The following is a 26,770-nucleotide window of genomic DNA, read 5'->3' as shown; positions in this document are numbered from 1 at the left end:
TTAATACAAGTGATTCAAAAAATGGTATATGTGTAATTGAGTGCACAGGTGGTGGGGAAGTCGAGATAGAGAACGAAAGCATCCACAAAGTCCATCCAGAACAAGAAAATCCCAGCTATTGACTGTTCATGTGGGCCACCAGACATACTGGTGAACCAAAAAGCCATAGAAAAAAAAGAATGCAGAGTAGCTGCTCTCACTTACGATGATATCACAACATTTTATCATCATGTGAATAGTATAACAAAATGAACCAGGATAAACTATTACTAAACATGTTAATCACATCACCAAAACACATGAACACCAAGAAAGAAGCAGAAGGGAGAATACTGTCTCAAGCAAGAGCAGCATAAGCAAAAAAGATGGCTAGACAGTGCCTGTGTGTGGCACAACATTTCAATCCACATCAGGGATGTTCAAAGACAGACTCTAGAGTGTGGCAAAGAAATTTCATGTAACAGGGAAGTTAGCAACTGAAAACTGAGGGGGAAACAGCAACATTACGATGGATAAGGAAGTTGTGCAAGTTATAAAGAATGATATCACAACATATAGGTGTAGAGGGAGCCACTGTTCAAGGAAAAAGTCCAAAAGAGGATATTTACCATCTAGGCTGAATACAGTCAAGATGTGGAAATGTTTCTGTAAAGAAAGGTAATTGTCAGGCCTTTGTACTTGCTTTTTATCAAAGTACAAACATATTTTCTGTAACTTTTGTAAATTGTCATTTAAAGCTTCCCATACAGTTACAGGATCAGCATGCAAGATTGGTCTACTGAAATTAAAAAAGGAACAAGATGTGAGGGAAAAGAATCTATAAATAACGAACTACAGATTACACAAACTTCATGCAAAAGAGTTCTATGCAATAATGAAGGAGGAAATTCCAAATGTGGTTTAAGTGAGTTTTGATATACAACAGGATCAGTCAATACCTAAGCACTCTTTAGGTGAAGTATTCTATTCAAGACAGGTATTGTTATCCAATTTGTGCATTATGATTCATTCCCAAGCACAAAGGAAAGGACTGCTTTTATACTTAACTTGAAAAAGAAGGACCAAAAGGATGCAACCACATAGTCTCTGCTCTATTGGATTTTCTCAGAAACCTTGAGGTGACCCAGCCAGAAAAGAGTCCAAATGAAATTCATTTATATTCTGACTCTTGTTGCAGTCAAAATAAAAATACATTAATGATGTGCACATCAGTGGCCTTCATATAGAAGAGAGAAGAAAATTTAATAAGCTGGTACATTCTTTCACTATTCATGGTCACAGCTATATGCCTTCCGACACAGTGTTTGGTAGAGTGGAAAAAGACTACTGAAAAAAAGGAAGATATTCTTCCACTAAGGGAATATTATAGTGTTGGAACAACGTGACATCATCAATAAAATAAAGATTGGGAAGCAAAGGGTCTCAAATCCAATGCACTAAAATCCTAGAATCTAATATGCCTTTTAAAATAACTATTCAGCAGGTGATGGTTTATGAAAAATCTAAAGAGAAGATACTGTTTGCAGTATCGGACACTTACAATGGAGGTTCCATATCGGTTGAGGTACAGAAATCCAGACATTGCAGTGAGGAATTGTGGAAAGCAACCACATTATAAAAGGAGAACATGGTCACCAACGACAGAAGAAGAACATCTTTAAACTTATGAGGCATTTTAAAGTCACAGAAGGAGCAGAAGAGTTTGCAAGGACATTGATGAAAGTGATCAGTAGATTTCCAGTTCAGTATGATTGATCAGTAGATTTCCAGTTTAGTATGATTGTATCCAGTATTTTGTATTTCAATAACATTGTTGCTGTTTTGCACTTATGTTTGTTAAACATTTATGTAATAGTATGAGACTAATGTGTTACACTGAAGTACTTTATTTTGTTTCTATGCAAAATGAACAACAAAGTAGTTTTCTTTGTAATTAAATATAAAAAAGAAAACAGGAAAAATCACAGTGAATTTTTATATTAAGAAAAACTTTAACTTCCATGTTTGCATTTATTGACTTTGAAAGATTTTTTCCTCCTGGAGAACCTAATCTATCTTTCAGATTTAATTCCACCTGTGAAGAATTTCTATACATTCTGCTTCAGGTTTCAACCCAATTTCAGTTCCTGCTTTTTTCTAGGAGAGATGTGAGCTCCCAGTCTTCACTGCAAATACTCTGGCAGTTAGCAAGTAATGTTTTGAGATTCTCACTCTTGCATTTGCTGTCTTGTCTGTTGAAAAAATTGATTTATCTGATACTGATTTTATTGCTGGGGTCTCAGAGATTACATTCCTCACATACTCAGTCAGCAGAGTGGCCATTTCCATTGTATATAGCACACCTAAACTGTCCAAGGTAACTCCACTGTGTAGTGTAGGTCAGGTTATCTTCAGATAGTCTCATACCTGTGAAGCCTCTTGCTTGGACCATTCACCGCAACTGGATGTCCCCTGAGTGATGACAGGTTGCCTTTTCAGATGAATCACATTCTATGCTCCATCAGACAGATGGCATGTATGATGTGAAATGCCTATAAGTAAACACCCTGCAATGATTGTCAGAAGGGTGCAAGCTGGAGGACGGAGTGTAATGGTCTGTAGAAAGTTTTCGTGGCATTTAATGGGTGATCTTGTCATTCTGGAAGATGCAGTTGATCAATCCAAATATGCATTTATTCTTGGGGGCCATGTCAACCCCTAAATGCAGGTTGTTTTTGCTCAGCATGACAATGCAATGTATCACACAGCTTGCAGTGTATGTGTATGGTTTGAAGAGTGTCAGGATAGAGTTTACCATACTCCCGAAATTTGAACCCAGTCGAGAATCGGGAGACCATCTCATTCGGGCTGTTTGCACTATGGATCCTCAGCCAATAAACCTAGTGCAGCTGGCAACAGCCTGGCTCCACATCCCTGTCAGACCTCACTGACACTGCACATCTCACAGCAGTCCACACTGCAAAAGATGGCTATTCAGGCTATTTTTGACAGGTGATCACATTAATGTAACTGGACAGTGTACATTACTTTTCTGCAATTCACACTTAAGTTCGTGGCAGATGGTTCATCAAACCATCTTTAGATTATTTCTGTTACCATTCCATTCTTAAACAGTGTACAGGAAAAATACACACTTCAGTCTTTCCATGCAAGCTCCTATTTATCTCATTTTGTTCCGATGATCATTTATCCCCATATCGGTTGGCCTCAACAAAATATGTTCCCATTTAGAGGAGAAAGTTGATGATTGAAATTGCGTGAAAAGATTTTGCACAGTGAGAAACATCTTTGTTTTAATTATTGTTACCCCAACCTGTGTATCATATCCATGAAATTCTCTCCCCTATTTTTCAATAATACAAAACAAACTGTCCTCCTTTGGACTTTTTGTGTGTCCTCCATCAGTACTATCAAGTAGGATATCATACCACACAGCAATAGTGCAGAAGAGGATGGACAAGTGTAGTGTTGGCAGTTCATTTTGTAGATCTGTTGCACTTCCTAAGTTTTTTGGCAGTGAAACAGTCTTTGGACCACATTTCTCAAAACATTTGCTTTGTGATCAATCCATAAGTTATCTACAGTTATAGTTGCAGGTATTTAGTTGAGTTTCTATGATTTGTCGTACAACTGAAATGTAACAGATTCTTTTTAGCACTCATGTGGATGACCTCACACTCTTTATTGTTTAGGATCAAATGCCACTTTTCACACCATACAGATAGCTTGTCTAAGTCATGATGCAATTGGTTTTGATTTTCTGATGACTTTACTATACAGTGAGTGACAGCGTCATCAGCAAACAATCTAAGAGAGCTGCTCAGATTGTGTCCTAAATCATTTGTATAATTAGGAACACCAGAGGGCCTATAATATTTCCTTGGGGAATGCTGATGTTACATCTGTTTACTCTTATGACTTTCAATCAGTTACTAAAAAATGTGACCTTTCTAAAAGGATATCATAAAACTGGTCTCACAACTGAGACAATATTCCGAAGGCATGCAGTTGGATTAGAAGTCCCATGTGAGGAGCATTCTCAAATGCCTTCTAGAAATCTGGAAATAGGAAATCAATTTGAGATCCCCTGTTAGCATTACTTCATGTGAATAAAGAGCTAATTGTGTTTCACAAGAATGATATTTCCTAAATCCTTGCTGACTATGTGTCAGTAGATGGTTTTCTTCGAGGTAATTGTAATGTTCAAATATAGTACATGTTCCAAACCCTACTGCAAATCGACATCAGTGATATGGGTCTGCAATTTGGTAGATTACTTTTATTTCCATTCTTGTGTATTGGTTTGACCTGTGCATTTTCCAATTCATAGGTAATGGAGGGTTGAGTGAGGGGTAAAAATTTTAGATGGAGACCCTGGCATGAAAACAGTAAGCAGCTTCAGATGGCTGTAGATTGCAGTAGTTATTCAGAGATGAAGAGGCTTATGCAGGACAGATTAGTGTAGAGAACTACTTCAAATCAGTATTTGCACTGAAAACCATAACAACAGATATCTCAGTTTTTGTTTAGCCTGATATTTATGAAGACAAGTGTTCTTTGTTCTGCAAGGTTTAATTGGTGTATTATATGAGACGTGCTAGATTTACTTAGCTATTCTCTCTTTTATCTTGTTGTTTATTGTTGGAACTCTATGTTTGATATATGGAGACTTTGGCTTCTCTTACTGGTGCCGTGTACAGTGCTGTGGTCACTGAAGCAGTCTGCCGGAAAGGCAGGTGTTTATATTCGTAGTATTCACAGCTTTGCTGTTTACTCTTGTGAATCCAAATTTTTAAGATTGGGTTCTAGTGCATTGCTAAATAAATTAACAATTTAATGTAAGCCTCTTGAACAGGTTTGTCTCTGTCATCACTGTAGGCGGGGGAAGAAATTAGGGAAAAAGTCACAGCAGCATGCTGTCTGTTTACTGTACTTAGATGAGCAAGAGATACTGGAAGTGATAAAGTTAACTGTGTACAGACATTGACCTGTTGTTGTTGTTGTTGTTGTTGTTGTGGTCTTCAGTCCTGAGACTGGTTTGCTGCAGCTCTCCATGCTACTCTATCCTGTGCAAGCTTCATCATCTCCCAGTACCTACTGCAACCTACATCCTTCTGAATCTGCTTAGTGTATTCATCTCTTGGTCTCCCTCTACGATTTTTACCCTCCACACTGCCCTCCAATACTAAATTGGTGATCCCTCAATGTCTCAGAACATGTCCTACCAACCGATCCCTTCTTCTAGTCAAGTTGTGCCACAAACTTCTCTTCTCCTCAATTCTATTCAATACCTCCTCATTAGTTATGTGATCAGCCCATCTAATCTTCAGCATTCTTCTGTAGCACCACATTTCGAAAGCTTCTATTCTCTTCTTGTCTAAGCTATTTATCGTCCACGTTTCACTTCCATACATGGCTACACTCCATACAAATACTTTGAGAAACGACTTCCTGACACTTAAATCAATACTCGATGTTAACAAATTTCTCTTCTTAAGAAACGCTTTCCTTGCCATTGCCAATCTACATTTTATATCCTCTCTACTTTGACCATCATCAGTTATTTTGCTCCCCAAATAGCAAAACTCCTTTACTACTTTAAGTGTGTCATTTCCTAATCTAATTCCCTCAGCATCACCCGACTTAATTCGACTACATTCCATTATCCTTGTTTTGCTTTTGTTGATGTTCATCTTATACCCTTCATTCAAGCCACTGTCCATTCCGTTCAACTGCTCTTCCAAGTCCTTTGCTGTCTCTGACAGAATTACAATGTCATCGGCGAACCTCAAAGTTTTTATTTCTTCTCCATGGATTTTAATACCTACTCCGAACTTTTCTTTTGTTTCCTTTATTGCTTGCTCAATATACAGATGAATTACATCGGGGATAGGCTACAACCCTGCCTCACTCCCTTCCCAACCACTGCTTCCCTTTCATGTCCCTCGACTCTTATAACTGCCATCTGCTTTCTGTACAAATTGTAAATAGCCTTTCGCTCTTTGTATTTTACCCCTGCCACCTTCAGAATTTGAAAGAGAGTATTCCAATCAACATTGTCAAAAACTTTCTCTAAGTCTACAAATGCTAGAAACGTAGGTTTGCCTTTCCTTAATCTTTCTTCTATGGTAAGTCGTAGGGTCAGTATTGCCTCACATGTTCCAACATTTCTACGGAATCCAAACTGATCTTCCCCAAGGTCGGTTTCTATCAGTTTTTCCATTCGTCTGTAAAGAATTCGCGTTAGTATTTTGCAGCTGTGACTTATTAAACTGATAGTTCGGTAATTTTCACATCTGTCAACACCTGCTTTCTTTGGGATTGGGATTATTATATTCTTCTTGAAGTCTGAGGGTATTGCGCCTGTCTCATACATCTTGCTCACCAGATGGCAGAGTTTTGTCAGGACTGGCTCTCCCAAGGTTGTCAGTAGTTCTAATGGAATGTTGTCTACTCCGGGGGCCTTGTTTCGACTCAGGTCTTTCACTGCTCTGTCAAACTCTTCACGCAATATCATATCTCCCCTTTCATCTTCATCTACATCCTCTTCCATTTCCATAATATTGTCCTCAAGTAAATTGCCCTTGTATAGACCCTCTATATACTCCTTCCACCTTTCTGCTTTCCCTTCTTTGCTTAGAGCTGGGTTTCCATCTGAGTTCTTGATATTCATACAAGTGGTTCTCTTTTCTCCAAAGGTTTCTTTAATTTTCCTGTAGGCAGTATCTGTCTTATCCAGTGAGATAAGCCTCTACATCCTTACATTTGTCCTCTAGCCACCCCTGCTTAGCCATTTTGCACTTCCTGTCAATCTCTTTTTGAGACGTTTGTATTCCTTTTTGCCTGCTTCATTTACTGCATTTTTATATTTTCTCCTTTCATCAATTAATTTCAATATTTCCTCTGTTACCCAAGGATTTCTACTAGCCCTCGTCTTTTTACCTACTAGATCCTCTGCTGCCTTCACTATTTCATCCCTCAAAGCTACCCAGTCTTCTTCTACTGTATTTCTTTCCCACAATCCTGTCAATTGTTCCTTTATGCTCCCCCTGAAACTCTGTACAATCTCTGGTTCTTTCAGTTTATCCAGGTCCCATCTCCTTAAATGCCCACCTTTTTGCAGTTTCTTCAGTTTTAATCTACAGGTCATAACCAATGGATTGTGGTCAGAGTCCACATCTGCCCCTGGAAATGTCTTACAGTTTAAAACCTGGTTCCTAAATCTCTGTCTTACCATTATATAATCTATCTGATACCTTTTAGTATCCCCAGTGTTCTTCCATGTATACAACCTTCTTTCATGATTCTTAAACCAAGTATTAGCTATGATTAAGTTATGCTCTGCAAAAAATTCTACCAGACGGCTTCCTCTTTCATTTCTTAGCCCCAATCCATATTCACCTACTATGTTTCCTTCTCTCCCTTTTCCTACTGATGAATTCCAGTCACCCATGACTATTAAATTTTCGTCTCCCTTCACTATCTGAATAATTTCTTTTATCTCATCATACATTTCATCAATTTCTTCGTCATCTGCAGAGCTAGTTGGCGTATAAACTTATGGGCTTCATGTCTATCTTGGCCACAATAATGCGTTCACTATGCTGTTTGTAGTAGCTTACCCGTACACCTATTTTTTTATTCATTATTAAACCTACTCCTGCATTACCCCTATCTGATTTTGTATTTATAACCCTGTATTCACCTGACCAGAAGTCTTGTTCCTCCTGCCACTGAACTTCACTAATTCCCACTATATCTAACTTTAACCTATCCATCTCCCTTTTTAAATTTTCTAACCTACCTGCCCGATTAAGGGACCTGACATTCCACGCTCCGATCCATAGAATGCCAGTTTTCTTTCTCTTGATAACAACGTCCTCTTGAGTAGTCCCCGCCGGAGATCTGAATGGGGGACTATTTTACCTCCGGAATATTTTACCCAAGAGGACGCCATCATCATTTAACCATACAGTAAAGCTGCATTCCCTCGGGAAAAATTACGGCTGTAGTTTCCCCTTGCTTTCAGCCGTTCGCAGTACCAGAACAGCAAGGCCATTTTGGTTAGTGTTACAAGGCCAGATCAGTCAATCATTCAGACTGTTGCCCCTGCAACTACTGAAAAGGCTGCTGCCCCTCTTCAGGAACCACACGTTTGTCTGGCCTCTCAACAGATACCCCTCCGTTGTGGTTGCACCTACGGTACGTAGGTACATTGACCTATTGCTGTCAATCCAGGGTAGTGAATAATTAAACAAAAAGTCATATCGAGGTAGCAGGAGAGAGATATCTTCAGAAAATACAAAATAAACTATGGGAACAGGGTCCAAAACACAGCTTTTTGAGTGGAAAATATGTAAAGCATGTGGAGCAGTCTATCAAATAACAACAGCCAAAGTTGTTTAGACATACACAGAAAATGTCAGAAGTTCACCTGCCAAAGGTAATGAAGCAGATCATTATAGAAGGCAAAAATAGATGAGCTATTCCAACAAAGATGTGAAGAAATGGAATAGAAAAGACACTGCAGACGGGGAGAAGTGGAGCTTTTTGTATCCTCCACACTGTGAGGAAGATCAGTACTGGATTAAGTAAATATTACACCAAACAACAGAGGTGTAAATGCAGTTTGTTTGGAAAATGTGTTTTTAATTTTGCGAAAACACAATAAGGAAACAAATTATAGAAGTTCTATAACTACTGTTAATAAATGTGAATTAACAGCTATAAGAACTCTGAAGCAGTTTGGTGGCTGTTGAATGCTAAGTCACTTCAAAATAATGCTAATTCATTTTGTGTTAATGAAATTTGATGACCTTAGCACAAAATGATTAAAAATATAGAACATTGCATAGCTTAGCTTTGTCATTATTTCAAACTTGTTGCAACATCCTATTCAAGTGGTCAATTATTAGTAGGTGGCCCTTTCCTTTGTGAATGGTATTTGGAGTCAGATTGTCTCCAAATACAAATGTAAAAATAAAATTATTTAATTGGATAGATAAGAAATCTACTCACCAAGTGGCGGCAGAACACACACAGCCCCACTTGGTGAGTAGATTTTTTATCTATCCAATTAAATAATTTTACCAGTAATTAAAAGTAAAAATAAGCCACACAATGCATCAAACAGTGGCTTCGGGAACCATCCAAAGGCAATATCACATATAACATTGCACACAAACTTGCTATTATCCAGTTAATATAATTTATTGTGTAGAAAGCACTATTTGTTTATTCATTTATCATATTCTATGTATGCAACTAAGAAGGATGGCGTTGAGGGATCTGGAGTAAATCAAGAAATATTTTATCAGAAAAAAGGAAATATTACAGACTACTGCTGTGTTTACTAAGTATCATTTACTATAGTGTATCATATTAACAAAACAAAACAAAATCAAATCCATTCTATTCTGTTTGCACTTAATATACCTGTGAGTGAATTATTGATTATATAGAAAAACTGTTGCATGTTGCAGTTAGATAGTTGGCCAATAGTATATTATACTTGTTTTTACATTCATATATTATGTGTAGCAAAGGTCTTAATTTTTGACATTGTTTAGTGTTTCGCTTTCTTATAACTACAGTAGAGTCATGATAGTTCGAAATGACTGGCACCAAGGCCACCTCAAACTATTGAAAACTCAGACTGTCGAAATTATGTCTGAAAAAGAAATAAAACCATGTTGAAAAGAATCCAGGTGTCAAAATATGAACTTTATTAAAACAAAGTGTTCATGTAAACATTTACATTGGCAGAATAAAGGTTTTACCTTAAGCCTGGTAAGAGTTTACTTCATGAAATAATGGTGGAGTGTCTTTTATTTGGTGAAGCTACAACTTTCCCTCATGGCAGTTCCACCTAACACATGGCAGCCTCACATATAGTGTAGCCATCGGTGTGACTCATTATTGGTACAGTGTCTCCTCATCATCCTCATCACTCTCACACTGCATTGAGGTATTAACCGTTACAATTATAGAAGATTTTGGACATGTCCGAAAGAACGGACACCATTTTGATCCTGCAGCCACTATGAATCAAGACACAAAGAATTAAAGACATTAACCACCAGTGAGCATTGGTTTATATCAATGGGGCAAGTTGAAAAGTTGTGCCGGACTGGGATTCAAACTCTGGTCTCCTGCTTTCTATAAAAAAAAAGTAGGTGGATGTGCTGATCACTATGCCAACAGGACCCAGTGGTCACCACAACAGCATGGACTACTACCCTATCAATTCTCCTGTCGGACTCAAATTTTCAACTTATTCCACACATTACTGATGTAGTGCCCTGCCCATTAACCTCATTACTCACGGCATCTCACCGATTCCCACCAGAATTTGAGCTCAATGTGCGTCTGCATTGAAGGGTTCATTGGTCATTTTACTTGTTGTCAACTCTGTGGATTCAGGCTTCATAATGTGCTTATTTTGCATATTCCCTGAGTTATGTGAGCCTCCCCCCCTCCCTGTCTCTCCCTCCCCCTGCCACCCCCACCCCACCCCCTTTAATTGTGTTTGTAAAAATTGCAGCTTCTTGCTTTTTCTTAAGAAAGTTAATTGTTTTTAATATTTTATGTATGTCAGTCCTGTAGCAGGTGCTGTTATATTAAATCTTTTAAATATACCAAGAAACATCTTTCCTTTTAGGGTTGTTGCATACAATGGGCATAGTGTCTCGCAGTGATGTGAAGGCAACTGAAGATGCTGATGTAGTAGCATTGATGAAAAATGCTGGTGCAATATTATTGGCAGTTACAAATGTGCCTGAATTAAACTTGTGGTCTGAAACTCGTAATAATGTTATTGGACAAACAAAAAACCCGTACGATACGAGAAGAAGTGTTGGTGGATCATCTGGCGGTGAGGTAATAAATGGAAGGATCTCTCTCTCTCTCTCTCTCTCTCTCTCTCTCTCTCTCTGTCTCTGTGTGTGTGTGTGTGTGTGTGTGTGTGTATTTTTGCTACTGTTCCCTTTGTGTCTGAATATCATCTCCTGTAGCTCCAAATGAAATAATGCATTATTACATGCAATACTATGTGATATGTAGATTTTTTTCACCTTTCGTTTTCAAAAACACAGGAAAGCTGTTGAATAGACTGAATGAAAAATTGGGGAAATACAGAAAGATGCCAGACTTCCACTTATGCAGTGTTCGGACATTTTGTGTCATACTATTGCACATTTATTTTTCTTCTTCTTGCTAAGTGGTTGCAGTTATCCCTTCAGAATGTAAATGTTATATGGACAAGAAACTCCACAGCACAGTAAAAAAACTGATACCTTTATTTTGCTGTAAAGCAGAATTAATGTTGGGCACTTTCAGATATGTTGATAATTTATGCTTGTAAGTTATGATGTGTTATAAGAGGTATTTTGATTACATTAGATACGATGTTCATTCCATAGACGCATACAGAAGATAGAGCATCTCAGAAAAACAAAATTAGATGATGCAGATTTACAGAATAACTAATATTCAGATAAATTTGTCATTTGTCTAGGCAAATTGATTCATTCTGAGTAACAGAGTAATGTGCCACATTGAGCTGAGTTATTTTTCAGATGCTGAAAGTATTGCATTTTGTTTTAACTTTTTAAAACTATATGCTGTTCTCTTTCTTGCATTGTTTGCTTTGACAGATTCACACAAAGCAAATGTCAACAGTAATTGTAAAATTGGCTTTGGCTTGGCCATACCTCAATATGCATTTGTAGCTTTCTACATCTTTTGTTTATGTATGAAGAGTCTTCTCACTCACTGCGCACTGAAATTTGGAATTTAATGCCATGCTAAATATCCAGCATCTTTGTGGTGTACCCATCAGTACTCTGTGATCTTTACTGTGATAGGGGAAAGTGCTGTGTTGTTCATGATCATGTTCACTATTGTGACTGGTGAATGTGATCCATTATAATATACGTCATTGTTCAATTCTGAACAAACAGCATGTGGAAGAACATTTCCATGATATATCTGCAGCAATACAGTAGTTTGTAAACTTCTTTGGAAGGTTTTTGCAAACAAAAGCAAAATTATATACCTGCATATTTTTTCTATTGAATATTAACTGTTGCTGTCAGTTACCTGCTTGCCTTTATTGTGGGACTGTCATCAGGCAGATATCTATGTGACATTGGTTTATGTATACCCAATTTGTGTGATACATGGAACATTTTCACCAACATATGCATAATATAATGCACAAAAGGAAAAAAAAACATTCTCACTTTTCTACTTGTCTTTTAGGATTACTTGGTTGTTTTGGTGTTACAGGTGGTTATAAATAAATATTCAGGCCATTCTATTTATTGGAAGAGCTAACAAGTTAATTAAATGACTGACTATAAGTACAAGAATTTGACAAAAATTGTGCTTGGTGAATGAATAAATGTTATTGCAAATCTCATTTGAGTGGACATCATTTCAGCAGAATGTTGAAATAAAACCACTTTTTTCAGCATTCTTTGATGCATTTCTGTAATTTTTCTTCTAGTGAATGAGACTCACCAATTCTTAACTTTATGCCCAGTAAAACAGGCTCTGAAATGCATACCTTAAGAGCTACGAGTACTTGTTCATCTTTGCCACAGTGAACCACATCTCTTCTGCTGAACATGTGCTCATAGCTTATAATGTATGTATTTTAGACTTCAGGTTTACTAGACACTTTGTTCTTGTTTCGGTTCATGTGACTATGGTGCCAATCTGTAGTGAATGTGTGGTATTCTTTGCAGTGGAAAGGAAATATATTTGATAATATATTGATCATTTATCATTATATAATAATAATAGTGCTAAACTGTGTATGAATATTGAGGGTTGAATAACACTTCGGCAGTTTTTTTTTGTTCTACTGATTTTTATTTGTTTGAACTAGTTTTCGGCTTATTAGGTCATGTGCAGATAACTACTGGCTGTTGTTTACAAGGAGCTTGTGTTCTTACAAACCAAACATTCTGGATTAAGATACAATGCACCTACGTAAGGTCTTCAGTTGTGGTATTGTCTTTGGAATTGTCAAACGGGTCTTTTGACTTCTTGTTCTGTAAAACTGTTCTTTAACATAATAAATCACATGTTATGGATTGTCAGTAGCATATATGGCAACTATTAGAATTATTTAGAATACACATTTTTTTTAATTACAATTTTTTTGGTATTTGTTGTGAACAGTTGCACTGGACACTAATTGTTGGTTGTACAGCAGCAATGTTTTCTTTGGGGGTTACAATTTGTTATTAGAAAATGGAAATGTTCTATCAAGAAGCAACAGAAGAATCCATAAAAATGCTTATGAATAATTTCGTGACACTTTTTTTGTATTCCTAACAGGCAAGTCTCATTGCTGCAGCTGCTTCTCCATTAGGTATAGGCACAGACATTGGTGGTTCCATTCGAATTCCAGCATGTTGTTGTGGTATTTTCGGTCACAAGCCAACAACAGGTGAGTAACAATGTAATGTGGTGTCGGTCAGTTATTGATATGTGAAATCATAGTATGAGAAACCGTAGTTCATTCTTTCAAATATGTTTAAAATTACTGATAAATGATCATATAGCTTGCTGTGAAGCAGTTGGGAAAACTGTATAAAATTTCTCACCATCACTTAGTGTGAAGTTTCCTATTCTTCCTGTTGTCTGTCACTGTATCTAGAAATAAAAATAAAACAGTCATAATTTTTATTAATGTTATTGAACGTCATGCAGTCATTCAAGTAAAAGAACAGTAAAACAAATTTTCCAATTTTCAAGTGCAAAATATTACATAAGATGGGGCGTTTACCTCATAAACTGGTTAAATAATATTTCCGTAACTTATTTTGTTGGCCGTCTGCATAATCTGGATGTGGAAGTTCATGGAGGTAATTTTGTCGTCTTGGTAGAGGGACTCCTTGCACTATTTAAGGGCACTAGTTGGCTTTACTAGATATACAGGGAGTGATACCGCACAATAAACCTAGTTTCGGTGCGGGCAGTGGCGGGTCAGACCTAAGCTGTTTTAGCTTCCCTGTTAAAATCAATGAGTCAATCAATCAATCAGTTTTGTTGTCCACTTGAGACATTGTGATGCTGTATCTGCTCGTGGTAAATGTTGCACTATGTAGGCACTAATTTGCGAGTTCAAGTTCACCCTATCCTTTATTTCTTAAAACTGCTTTTCGGCTGTCTACTGAAAGTAAGCCTGATGGAACTTCAAGGATATTTTGCTTCACTTTTTAACTCGCCAGTAACTACCAGAAACATTTTTTCCATATAGTCGTCACCAGCCACCTACCACCGGCTGCCTGACGCCATCAGGCATCTGCCCAGGTGATCGTGACAAATGAACCTTGGATGAATTTCTGCTGTCACATTGGCCAGCATAAAATTGTTTATTGTGTCAGTTTGATGTTGTGTGTGAAATAAATTTGATGAGCCAAGTGAAAAAAATGCAGGAACACGCGCATTTATGTTTCTCTGAAGTTCTAGTATTTATCTTGCAGTTATATATTTGATTTTGCATACTTGAACCTACTAAGCATTGTTTAAGCATTATAGAATAGTTGAAAGTGGAAAGTGGTGTAACATTTGTGGTGTATTGTTCGCTTTGGACTTAATAGAGGAATGAAGGCAGCGGAGACAGCTTGAAACGTTTGTTTCGTGTATGGGGTGAGTGGTATTGGGCAGATCACATCAGAATAGGATTTTCTTGTTTCAGGAAAGATCATTTTGACATGAATGATTTTCTATAATCAGGAAGTCTTGATAATTGACATGTGTAATTAACTGTAACCATTTAACCTTTGTGTGACACTTGCATTCAATAGGCAAGGTCCAGAAGTTGGGCGAAAGAGAACTGCATGCTCTAACTAAAAAACAACATATAAATTTTTTTGAACATCATCAGTTCACTCATCGAACATTTCTGTTGCAATATTATTATTGTTGGAAAATTCTGATGCCTTTATGATGATTTATCAAGAAGAAATTAATGTCTGAAATGTAATGAAAGACATTTTCTTGAGCAATGGGCAGTGTAACCAGATAATATTTTGCACCTGGTGGCACAAAAAAGGTGTCGTGCACTACAAACTACTTGACGGGGATGTGTCCATCACAGCTGGCATTTGTTGGCAATAACTGAGAAATCTTTCAGTTACAGTATAAGAAAAATGGCCAACAAAACTGTATCAAGTGTTGCTATTGCATGATAACTGCCCCCATTTACTCTGCTGATTTTACAAACGGAACTGTCCGGGAATTTGTTTAAGAAGGCACTCCTCACACACTTATTCTTCTGATTTTGATGTTTACCTTCACCACTCCTTGTCAAACAGCCATAAGAAAATTACTTTCTGGATGAAAATTAATTTCAAACCTGGCTTGGTGGCATCTATCAACTAGGTGTGGAATCTGTTGACTAGGTGAGCATTGTCAAACTGTTTTAGACAATCGGTGAGAATATATTTTTGAGATTAACTTGTCTCTTATGATTTCTGTTATGTTCAAGAAAGTAATTTAAAAACAATGTTAAACTATGCACTGCACTAATACAAATAAATTGCACCTGTAACACAAGCATGCCTAAATTGACAAGAGTTAGTAAGATATTAGGCACTTTGAAGTTTGAAATGGTCTTTGTTTTTGTGCTGTCCTGAAAAAATTAAAGTATGGAAATGTGGAGGTTGGAGTAGATGCATAAAGAAACCCGGTTAATAAATTACACAGTGTCACAGTTTCATAAATAGAATTGTGTATTCATAAAAACCAAAAACTGTGTTGGCAGAAACAGAAAAAAGGCATTTCTAATTGTATAATATCATAATTTTTTTTGCCCTTGGACTATGGCATGCTGGAAGTGTTAAGAAGACTTATGATCAAGAAGTTATCTTAGAATTTCCGTACTGATTTCCGATATGGCTGCTTGAAGCTCCATCGAAGAAATATCACAGCCTGGTGTCCATTGAGACTGAAACAAGCCAGTGCATTCATGTCTCCCTTATTGCCCCAGTGGTGGCTAGGACAGATAACTCACAATGTAAGTGCAATATTATTTGCGATTTCTGAGTAAAATGACCTTCCTGGGCTCAAACCTATATGTTTATAAACTGATGTCACTCCTTGAGTGAAAATCACTCATATTTCTCAATGTAAATGACAAAAAAATATCTATTGAATTTAGCAGGATAATTCTGTGCTGCCAGGAAGTAACTCTACACTCACAGAGATTCCAAAAATATTCTGTGTTGTTGCCAAGTTTGTTATGCTACCAGCAGGAAGAATGCATTTCTGCAGCTGATTGGATTTTTGAGAGGGCATAGAAGCGAGTACAACTTGATGCTCAAAGACTTAGCTACTGAGGGTCAGAACACCAAAATTATATGCCAATGAGTTTTATTCCCCATTTCAGTAACTAGGTTTACAAACTGGAGTGTAGTTACTGATAATACTCAGATGCACCAACTGCAAATTAAACATCATAAATCAATAACTATGAAAATTATTTTTGTTTTTCTGTCTTAAGTGACTGAAAACCCATCCACAAGGTGCAATTCACCTCTTGGAGCACCTTCAGTTATTATACTGTAAAAATTATGAGTACACTACATATATTTTGATCATTATAGATGTATAAAAGGTTTTTTTAAGAATTATGCCATTGACACTATCCCCAAATTGGAGGAATGCAATTGAAAAGGGTAAAACATAGCACTGATTGCAAAATGTGAGCATCTACAGAGAGACTTTGTAAGCTACGAAGAACGTAAAAGTTCCAAATCAATAAAATGTGGGGCATCCACAACTGTTGTAAAATCCTTTATTTTGGATAAAATTTTACACGTGACTCAGGTTTTAGGATGTAAATTCCATCTTCAGGCAGAACAAAAAATGAAGTAAACTCTATAAAATTAACATTAACAGGTTCCATACAAATATGAATATCAGGTCCTGCCTAGATTGCATAACAGAAAATCATACCAGTCACACAAAAAAAATCCAATAAATTTATCAAGTAGCAAGTGAGATCCTGTGCAGGTGAGGCATGAAAATTTTCTTTGAGCTAGCCAGTACCACACTATATAAATGGGGTCAAAAAAAAAAAAAGAATCAATCAACAAAATAAACACTCATTGCCAGACTGATGTAACCTAGGAACCAACTATGAATGGCCAGACACATGGCATTGGCTTAAGAAAGAAATATTAAGGCATAAATACTGCAGAATGCCAATTTGTGAACCTCCGAAGTAGCTTACTATATAAGTGTCCCACCTGCCACATGCCATGGATATCCAACAAGACCTGTCAATAGACTGCCGCTTGAACCACAATGAGGCATCTCAGGATACGCATGTCATAGGGTGGCCATTCCCGGAACTAATGCCGAGGGTTAGAGGGACAGCCAAAGAAATCATAGCTAACAACATGATCGCAACCCCACATTTTCTCCTAGATGCCATCTGGTATTAATAGTGCTAAAACCATATTACTGCATGAGTGGCATTAACTAAGACAAGTCTGGTACAGAGAAAACAGTAACAGCAAAATATACAGTGTATAATGCAATTGTCAAAAAATAAAAATAATAAAAATGTGTAATGAAATCGTCTAGAAATAACAATGAAAATAATAAAAATATATTATGAAATAGACCAAACCAACATTTCACAAATTAAACATAATAGTGAAAGATATGTCCAGTATACATATACGTCACCTTAAGAATACAAGGCTATGGATGCAGATAGTGCAACACAATGTATAAGGTAACCTATGTACACATAGTGCACAAAATCTCCAGTGAAGGAGAAGTCAGCGTGACTAGTAAACACAAACAAAAAAAAAAAAAAAAAAAAAAAAAACAAAAAAAAAAAAATACTGAATATATATACACAGCTGCAGAGTTACACATTAGTTCAAAGCTGAGGAGCATTATATTATGTACAAAGCTGTTAACAGAAAAACTGAACCTAAAAACATAATGCGACACCTCCCAACATGCATGAAACAAAACCTCTAAGATTGGGGGATGAGGTGTTATAGATGCAAATAACACAAAGATGGCCAAATCTGACCACCTACTATAGTGGAGACTGCTATACACATTGTAGATAGTTAATGAGTTTCTCAGTGAGGCTAGTGTCTTGATGTTGCAACTTGCACTTCATGATTATTAACTCTTCCAAAATGTTAAGGACCGATCCTTTTTATTGTATATGCGAGATTTCTAAGTCATTCTTAATTTTATGGAGTCTGTGCATGTTGCGAACCAAAAGCACTGCCAAAGTTGACTCACGATTATGAGTGGCACCATGTTCTCTGAAAATATCAGCATTATGATATGGGCCAACAACATGCTCTTCATGCTGGCCCCGAAGGTTCCCATTATTTTTAGGTACAAAAAAGGTGGTAATAACACAGACAAATCTCAAACATCTCCATAGTTTATTGGATATGCGACAGAAGTAAGGGATTCTACAATAGTTCTTGTTGGCCGCCTCATTGTGTAGCTTGAGGTGGGTTCTATGCTGTTTTCCTTTAATCCTTTTTTGTTTTATTTTTCAAAACAAATCATTGACAACCTAAGTTGAATAATCATTCTGCTGTGCCATATACTTAACCCTAGCACCACTAAGAAGAGGGGGAGGGGGCAAAAATTGCCCACAGTATTTGTTTTATTTGTGTAATATATCTATTTGTTGGAGTTAAGAAGCAAGAATTTAGGTAGTTGTATAAAAATATCTACAGTATGTGCTGTCATAGTTTTATAATTTTTGTGAATTATTAAAATCTGCCTATTATATTTAATTTAAGTGGTAACAGTTTTTGCCGCCGCCCACCCATCCCCCACCCCCCACCCCCTGACATCGGTGAGACAACTTTTCTCATTAAAATATTTCTCAATATGGTAGAAAGAAATGCCGTTTCTGACCACTGTATTTTGTTGCCATTGTTGTTTTGAAATAAATCTCCATTGTTGTTCGAGCAGTTGTACATTACTCGCAGTTCTAATAAAATGTCTCACCAGTATCAGAGGTTTCTCACAGATGAAGAGGTGTCAGTTATAATAAATGAAGCAAGTGAAGGTGATGAAAGTGATGCCAAAGAAGATGATACAGTTGTGACATACGAGGTGCATTCAAGTTCTACGGCCTCCGATTTTTTTTCTAATTAACTACTCACCCGAAATCGATGAAACTGGCATTACTTCTCGACATAATCGCCCTGCAGACGTACACATTTTTCACAACGCTGACGCCATGATTCCATGGCAGCGGCGAAGGCTTCTTTAGGAGTCTGTTTTGACCACTGGAAAATCGCTGAGGCAATAGCAGCACGACTGGTGAATGTGCGGCCATGGAGAGTGTCTTTCATTGTTGGAATAAGCCAAAAGTCACTAGGAGCCAGGTCAGGTGAGTAGGGAACATGAGGATTCACTTCAAAGTTGTTATCACGAAGAAATTGTTGCGAAACGGTAGCTCGATGTGCGGGTGCGTTGTCTTGGTGAAACAGCACACGCGCAGCCCTTCCCGGACGTTTTTGTTGCAGTGCAGGAAGGAATTTGTTCTTCAAAACATTTTCGTAGGATGCACCTGTTACCGTAGTGCCCTTTGGAACGCAATGGGTAAGGATTACTCCCTCTCTGTCCCAGAACATGGACACCATCTTTTTTTCAGCATTGGCGATTACCCGAAATTTTTTTGGTGGCGGTGAATCTGTGTGCTTCCATTGAGCTGACTGGCGCTTTGTTTCTGGATTGAAAAATGGCATCCTCGCCTCATCCATTGTCACAACCGACGAAAAGAAAGTCCCATTCATGCTGTCGTGTTGGCCGTCGAATGGCGCTAGCTGCGCAGCATTTGTGCACCGCCGCCGTCAGTGTCAGCCAGTTTGCCGTGGCATACGGAGCTCCATCACAGTCTTTAACACTGGTAGCATGCCGCGACAGCGTGGACGTGAACCGTATGTGCAGTTGACGGACTTTGAGCGAGGGTGTATAGTGGGCATGCGGGAGGCCGGGTGGACGTACCGCCGAATTGCTCAACACGTGGGGCGTGAGGTCTCCACAGTACATCGATGTTGTCGCCAGTGGTCGGCGGAAGGTGCACGTGCCCGTCGACCTGGGACCGGACCGCAGCGACGCACGGATGCACGCCAAGACCGTAGGATCCTACGCAGTGCCGTAGGGGACCGCACCGCCACTTCCCAGCAAATTAGGGACACTGTTGCTCCTGGGGTATCGGCGAGGACCATTCGCAACCGTCTCCATGAAGCTGGGCTACGGTCCCGCACACCGTTAGGCTGTCTTCCGCTCACGCCCCAACATCGTGCAGCCCGCCTCCAGTGGTGTCGCGACAGGCGTGAATGGAGGGACGAATGGAGACGTGTCGTCTTCAGCGATGAGAGTCGCTTCTGCCTTGGTGCCAATGATGGTCGTATGCGTGTTTGGCGCCGTGCAGGTGAGCGCCACAATCAGGACTGCATACGACCGAGGCACACAGGGCCAACACCCGGCATCATGGTGTGGGGAGCGATCTCCTACACTGGCCGTACACCACTGGTGATCGTCGAGGGGACACTGAATAGTGCACGGTACATCCAAACCGTCATCGAACCCATCGTTCTACCATTCCTAGACCGGCAAGGGAACTTGCTGTTCCAACAGGACAATGCACGTCCGCATGTATCCCGTGCCACCCAACGTACTCTAGAAGGTGTAAGTCAACTAGCCTGGCCAGCAAGATCTCCGGATCTGTCCCCCATTGAGCATGTTTGGGACTGGATGAAGCGTCGTCTCACGCGGTGTGCACGTCCAGCACGAACGCTGGTCCAACTGAGGCGCCAGGTGGAAATGGCATGGCAAGCCGTTCCACAGGACTACATCCAGCATCTCTACGATCGTCTCCATGGGAGAATAGCAGCCTGCATTGCTGCGAAAGGTGGATATACACTGTACTAGTGCCGACATTGTGCATGCTCTGTTGCCTGTGTCTATGTGCCTGTGGTTCTGTCAGTGTGATCATGTGATGTATCTGACCCCAGGAATGTGTCAATAAAGTTTCCCCTTCCTGGGACAATGAATTCACGGTGTTCTTATTTCAATTTCCAGGAGTGTATAACACTTTGGGTGCTCAGACAAATGGAGAAGTCAGCATGACTATTAAACATCAAAATAGTACTGAATATATATTGAGTATGTAGCTACAGAGCTACACATTTGTTACAGAGTTGAGGAACAGTATATTATGTAAAAGTTTGTTGAAAGAAAAATTGAACCTAGCTCTGAAAACATTATGCAACACCTCCCAGTTGGCATGACATGCAACCTCCAAGGTCACAAAATGAGATGTTACAGATGCAGCTTATACGAAGATGACCAAAATTAGAATTTCTAGACACTTCAACAATAGACTGTGCTCAGTTTCCACCATGATGCCACAGATTGTTCTAACTACACTTTTGTGAGCTAATCATTTTCCTTGTGCAGACACACAATTGCCCAAAAATATGATACCATAGCAGATAAAAATGTCATAGAAGCATTTCATAGTCAGGGACATAGTAGATAATTTTTATAGTGAAGATAACAATACTAAGTTTCTGCACAGGACCCTGAATGTAATTAATCAAAGACAGAGTTTCTATCTCCAGTCCTAAGCATTTAAAATATTCAACTTCATTGATGATTTCATCATATTACGATAATAAAATTTCACTGTTGTGTAAGTTGTGTGTCAAAAAGTATTTGTACTGCATTTTTATGGAATTAAAAATAATGTTCACATATTAATGAAAAAATACTATTAAGCAATTATTACATCATTAGAGAGAAATTCTTGGAAGTTTCCAATTGCATGTTCTCAAAGCCTGTAAGAAAAATAACTGTACTGTTGCCAAATGTACATTACCAGACAATTAATCATTTTTTTAACAAACTGATCAGTGTGGCACTGTATTTAAAATGGTACACTTCCTTTTTGGAGAAGCAAGTTGCAGAATCCTATGTTTATTGATTTTTTCCGTAGTGTTGCTGAGTCACCGTGCTGTCAAGGTTCCTTCTTTAAAAACAAGACCGCCTCCTTTACTCAAATGTGCTAATGTTCCACCCCTAATCACAGCTGATGTTGAGAAGAAAATGGTTTATATTCAGATTCCACTTATTTCATTTTTAATTACTTCTGGATGTTTTGCTTTTTCAGTGGATAACAATGTTCAAGATGAAAGCTCAGTCACTTTATGCAAAGACATTAAAAATAGCTGTTTTTTGGGTAATTTCTACTGAGTTGGTAATAAAGGGCACAGAAATTTTGTTTCGTTTAATTATTGAGGATTAACAACAGATACCAGACTAAAACCAGAGATGTTATACTTTCTGGTCCCTTCATTAAATGAATTCGTCTGCACATGTGACAAATTCAACTGTCTTTATTATTCATTCCTTAAAATTGCTTGGAGGAAATTTCATATATGAACATCTTTAAAGTTTTTGAGTAATTCATAAGTGTATTAAATTCTTTATTTTACAGGCTTAACACCACTGAAAGGGCTAACATTTAGAACTGGAGAAGAAGGCCAGACAATGGTTACAGCAGGACCTATGACAAAATATGCATGTGACCTGAAACCATTTCTTAAAGTACTTTTAGGTGGCAATGTAAGCAGGCTAAGGCTGGATTTGAAGGTATATATTTGTCTAGCTCATTAAGTGTTGTTGCGAGTAGTTACTGGGCATCTTACTAATATATGTCATGCTGTAATCTGTGAAAATCAGTTAAAATGTTTCATTTGTCTAGGTAAACCTGAAAGATCTGAAAGTCATGTACATGGAAGAACTAAACGATCCCCGTACAAGCTTTGTGACAGAAGACATCAGAGTGGCATTGCAGAGAGCTACTGATTATTTTCAGGAGATCTCACACACTATTGAAAAGGTCCGTATTGTCAAGTTCAGTGCTTTTGTAAAGAGATTATAGATACATTTATTATTATGTGTAGTGTAAGCTCACATAAATGTTGTTTTAAAACTGTTTTATTAAACATGATGTCATTGTAATGGAGTGCTCAGAAAAATAAATGTACAGAGTAAGAAATCACATTTCAGTATTTTTTTAATTTGAGCAGCACTCTTTTCATGCTAATGTTTACAATTTTATTATTTTATTACTATTAAACAATATTTTCATTGTGTTGTGTAGTTAGAAAAATAAGTTTACAGAGAAAGAAGTTTCATGCAAGTTGTAGCGAGTAATGATACTATGGTGAAATAATAACATTTTAACACCACTTTATCATAATGATATACTTTATTCACTTTGTGATTACAAAACGTAACAACACAGAAAAAAACTAGATATCAAGTCAGTTCAAAGATCATCATAGAGAGAGATATCACGCAGATTGATGTATCGAACTGCCACAGAGCCCCCTCCCTGGGAGAGCAGAGCACAGTGTAGCAGCTAAAGGAAAAGGAAATTGTATTGGGGAGGCGATCAGGGAAGACACAACATAATCTTTGATCCATGTTGGTTGGTGTAGGGGACGACCGACATGGGATAACAGGATCTGAATAGGAGGGAGTGGGAGGAACTGCGGACAGTCGCATAAAATGACACTTCACAGTATGCCTTGCTCGTTGATAAAAGCTTGAAGGGAGCCATTGATAAAGCCTTTGGGTAAATGAATAGCTCAGACGAGGGTGAGGTTAACATCCTTAGATTGACAAACATGAGAAGATGCACAAAAAAACAAACAAACAAACAGTCATTATGACATTGCAGTGAAGTGTCATCCACTGGCAATGCCAAGACGTTGACAGCAAATGTGGTCATAGATGAGCACAGTGTTGGTGGTGAGAAGAAGCGTATGGGAAGTTCGTCACATGCATCACTATCACTGGGGTCCGCAGCTCGTGGTCTAATGGCTAGCATTGCTGCCTCTGGATCACAGGGTCCCGGGTGTGATTCCAGGCCGGGTTGGGGAATTCTCTGCTCGGGGACTGGGTGTTTGTGTTGTCCTCATCATTTCATCATCATCATCATCATCATCATCATTATCGTCATCATCATTCGTGACTGTGGCTAGATTGGATTGTGTAAAAATTGGGACTTTGTACGGGCGCCGATGACTGCACGTTTGAGGGCCTCACAAACCAATCATCATCATCACTGTCACTGGGGGAGACACAATCACTAACACGGGCATCACAAGAAGTAAGGGAGGGTGGGAGGGAAGTGCTTACTGAACACTCACTGGAAACCAGTTCAATTGTTGTGTTGACAGTTGGAGGAAGCTCTGAGCCCTCATTGTTCGAGACGTGTTCAGTGAGTACCCCTGCCGGTTTAATTCTTATGTAGAGAGACCATTTGTGGTATGCCATTTAGCAGGATTATCATAGTGTTTGCAGCATGATCGAGAACCTGGTGAGGTCCTGAATAGGATGGAGTAAGTGCTGGACAAACGGTGTCATCTCGCAACATAATAAAGTCACAGTCTGCAAGCTCGTTTTTGGTGGGCAAGTGTGTGCTTGTGGTTGTGGTATGCGCGATACGAGGAGAATAGCCTCTCTTCGTGAAGAGAAGTAGTGTCCTCGACATTCTGCTGGGAGTACCAGGGGTTCACCATAAAGGATCTCTGCCAGAGAGGCCTTTAAATCGTCTTTATATGCTATGCCTAGCAGTACCCATGGAAGTGCATCCAAGCAGTAGTCAGTGTGGAACTTTAATGCTGCCTTTAGTGTGTGCTACCAGTGCTCCACTAACACATTACTTTGAGGGTGATAGGCTGTTGTGTGGAAACACTTGGCACCGCATAGGACACACAATCATTTGAAGAGTACAGATTTGAATTGCATGCCCTGATCTGTGGTAAAGGATGCAGGACAGCCAAAACAAGCGGCCAGCATGTAATGAAACCGAGCGAGGTGGCGCAGTGGTTAGCACACTGGACTCGCATTCAGGAGGACGACGGTTCAATCCCACGTCCAGCCATCCTGATTTAGGTTTTCCGTGATTTCCCTAAATCGCTCCAGACAAATGCCGGGATGGTTCCTTTCAAAGGGCACGGCTGACTTCCTTCCCTGCCCTTTTCTAATCCGATGAGACCTACGACCTCGCTGTTTGGTCTCTTCCCCCAAAACAACCAACCAGCATGTAATGAATGCTCGCTCGAGCCATGGTATCCGATGAGATATTGTTCAAAGTAACTGCCTCTACCCACCGTGTCACACAGTCAGTGACTGACAAAATGTAATAGTAGTCGTTAGAAGGGGGTAGGGGATCGACAAGGTCCTTATGAATGTGTTTGAAGCAGCCCTTCGGTATTTAAAGTGTCCCACAGGGGGGTGGGCCTGTCGACCAACTTTGGCATGTTGGCATGATATGCAGGCACATGCCCACCCACGACAGTCTTTCTTGATGTGTGACCAAAAGAAACATTCCGTTACTAGGTGTACTGTCACTCTGATGCTTGAATGAGCTAGACCGTGCAGCGAAGAGAAAATGGCCTATCAAAGGGGAAGGGGTATGATTGGTCATGGTATTTTAGTTGAAGTATCACAAAGAATTGGTTGTGTGATGCCAGGGAAAGGGCATGGTTGAATGTGGAGAGAGGTGGAGTTATTAGTAGCTACCAACTGTACCTCCGGATCAGTAGTTTGTAATCGCACGAGCTCCGTAGGATCAAACAGGCTCGTAATAGTATTAATTCATGGCATGTAGTCTGCTATGGGGCTATCCACACCTCTGATGAAATGTATGCCCATTGTGTATTGGCTGATAAAATCCATATGCGATGTAGAGGGAGATCACTAACAGGGTTACACAGTGCGTCGACCAGGGGACGGTGATCCATGTAAATGGTGATGTCATATGCCTCGATATCCTCTCAGAAATAGCGTATGGCTTCATAAGTGACCAGTAGCTCCCTGTCAAATGCCGGCCATTTACATTGAGAGGCAGATTGTTTTTTTTTTTTTTTTTTTTTTTTTTTTTTTTTTTTTTTTTTTTTTTTTTTTTTTTTTTTTTTTTTTTAGAAGAAACATAGTGGTTGAGAGTCTAAGTGAATGTGTTACTGCAGCACGGCAGCTGATGGCGGTGTCTAGCATTTGTAGTGATTGCGATAGACGCATTGGCGCTGGGATGAGCTAGTGTGACTGCATTAGCTAGGGCCATTTTTAGGTCATAGAAGGTGTGAGTCATGTCCTGGGTCAACTTAACCTTGTGATTACCTGTGGTATGTTTGCATTGCAAAGTGTCATTTAGAGGAGACAGCAAGGAGGCACCTGAAAAAATTGATCATGTCCAAGAAGCGATGTAGGTCACGAAAAGTGACAGGTGGTGGTAAGCTGATAATGTGAGCGACACGTTCAGATGTGGTACGTATGCCTTCAGAATTCACTGTGTAGCTCAGGAACGTAACTTCTGACTGGTGCAGCTGGGATTTGTCTTCATTTATCTCCACACCATTAACTGAGAGCATGCGGAGTACTTCGGAAAGATGTTGCTTGTGTTCATTAGCAGAGGTGGAGAAAATTAAAATGTCATCAAGGTAAGCATAGGAATCTGATGATATGCGTTATGACAGTCAATAATACTAAAATGCCTAGCACCATGTAATTGCAACGCAAAATTTTGAATGTGGGGGATGGGTTACTTGTCAAAAATTGTGCGGGCATTGAGTCTATGGTAGTCTCCACAAAGTCTGAAGGTTGACTTCTTTTCGGGGACGAGATGAATAGGTGATGACCAATTACTGTCAGAAAGATGTACGATTCCTAG

General features: G+C 38.9%; 1 protein-coding gene across 1 annotated transcript in view; it reads left to right on the top strand.

Moving 5' to 3' along the window:
* The window catches only part of LOC126236462 (fatty-acid amide hydrolase 2), an 88,778-nt gene that overhangs the window by 40,733 nt on the left and 21,275 nt on the right, over positions 1–26,770 (top strand). The window contains exons 4-7 of the mRNA XM_049945781.1: positions 10,661–10,878; positions 13,348–13,459; positions 22,523–22,677; positions 22,790–22,927. Coding sequence (XP_049801738.1) covers positions 10,661–10,878; positions 13,348–13,459; positions 22,523–22,677; positions 22,790–22,927 — 623 coding nt within the window. The remainder of the gene's footprint in view (positions 1–10,660; positions 10,879–13,347; positions 13,460–22,522; positions 22,678–22,789; positions 22,928–26,770) is intronic.

The sequence above is a fragment of the Schistocerca nitens genome, chromosome 2 (assembly GCF_023898315.1).
Source record: "Schistocerca nitens isolate TAMUIC-IGC-003100 chromosome 2, iqSchNite1.1, whole genome shotgun sequence".
Classification (NCBI taxonomy): domain Eukaryota; kingdom Metazoa; phylum Arthropoda; class Insecta; order Orthoptera; family Acrididae; genus Schistocerca; species Schistocerca nitens.
The sequence above is the reverse complement of the archived record's forward strand: the minus strand, read 5'-3'. Positions and strand labels throughout refer to the sequence as shown.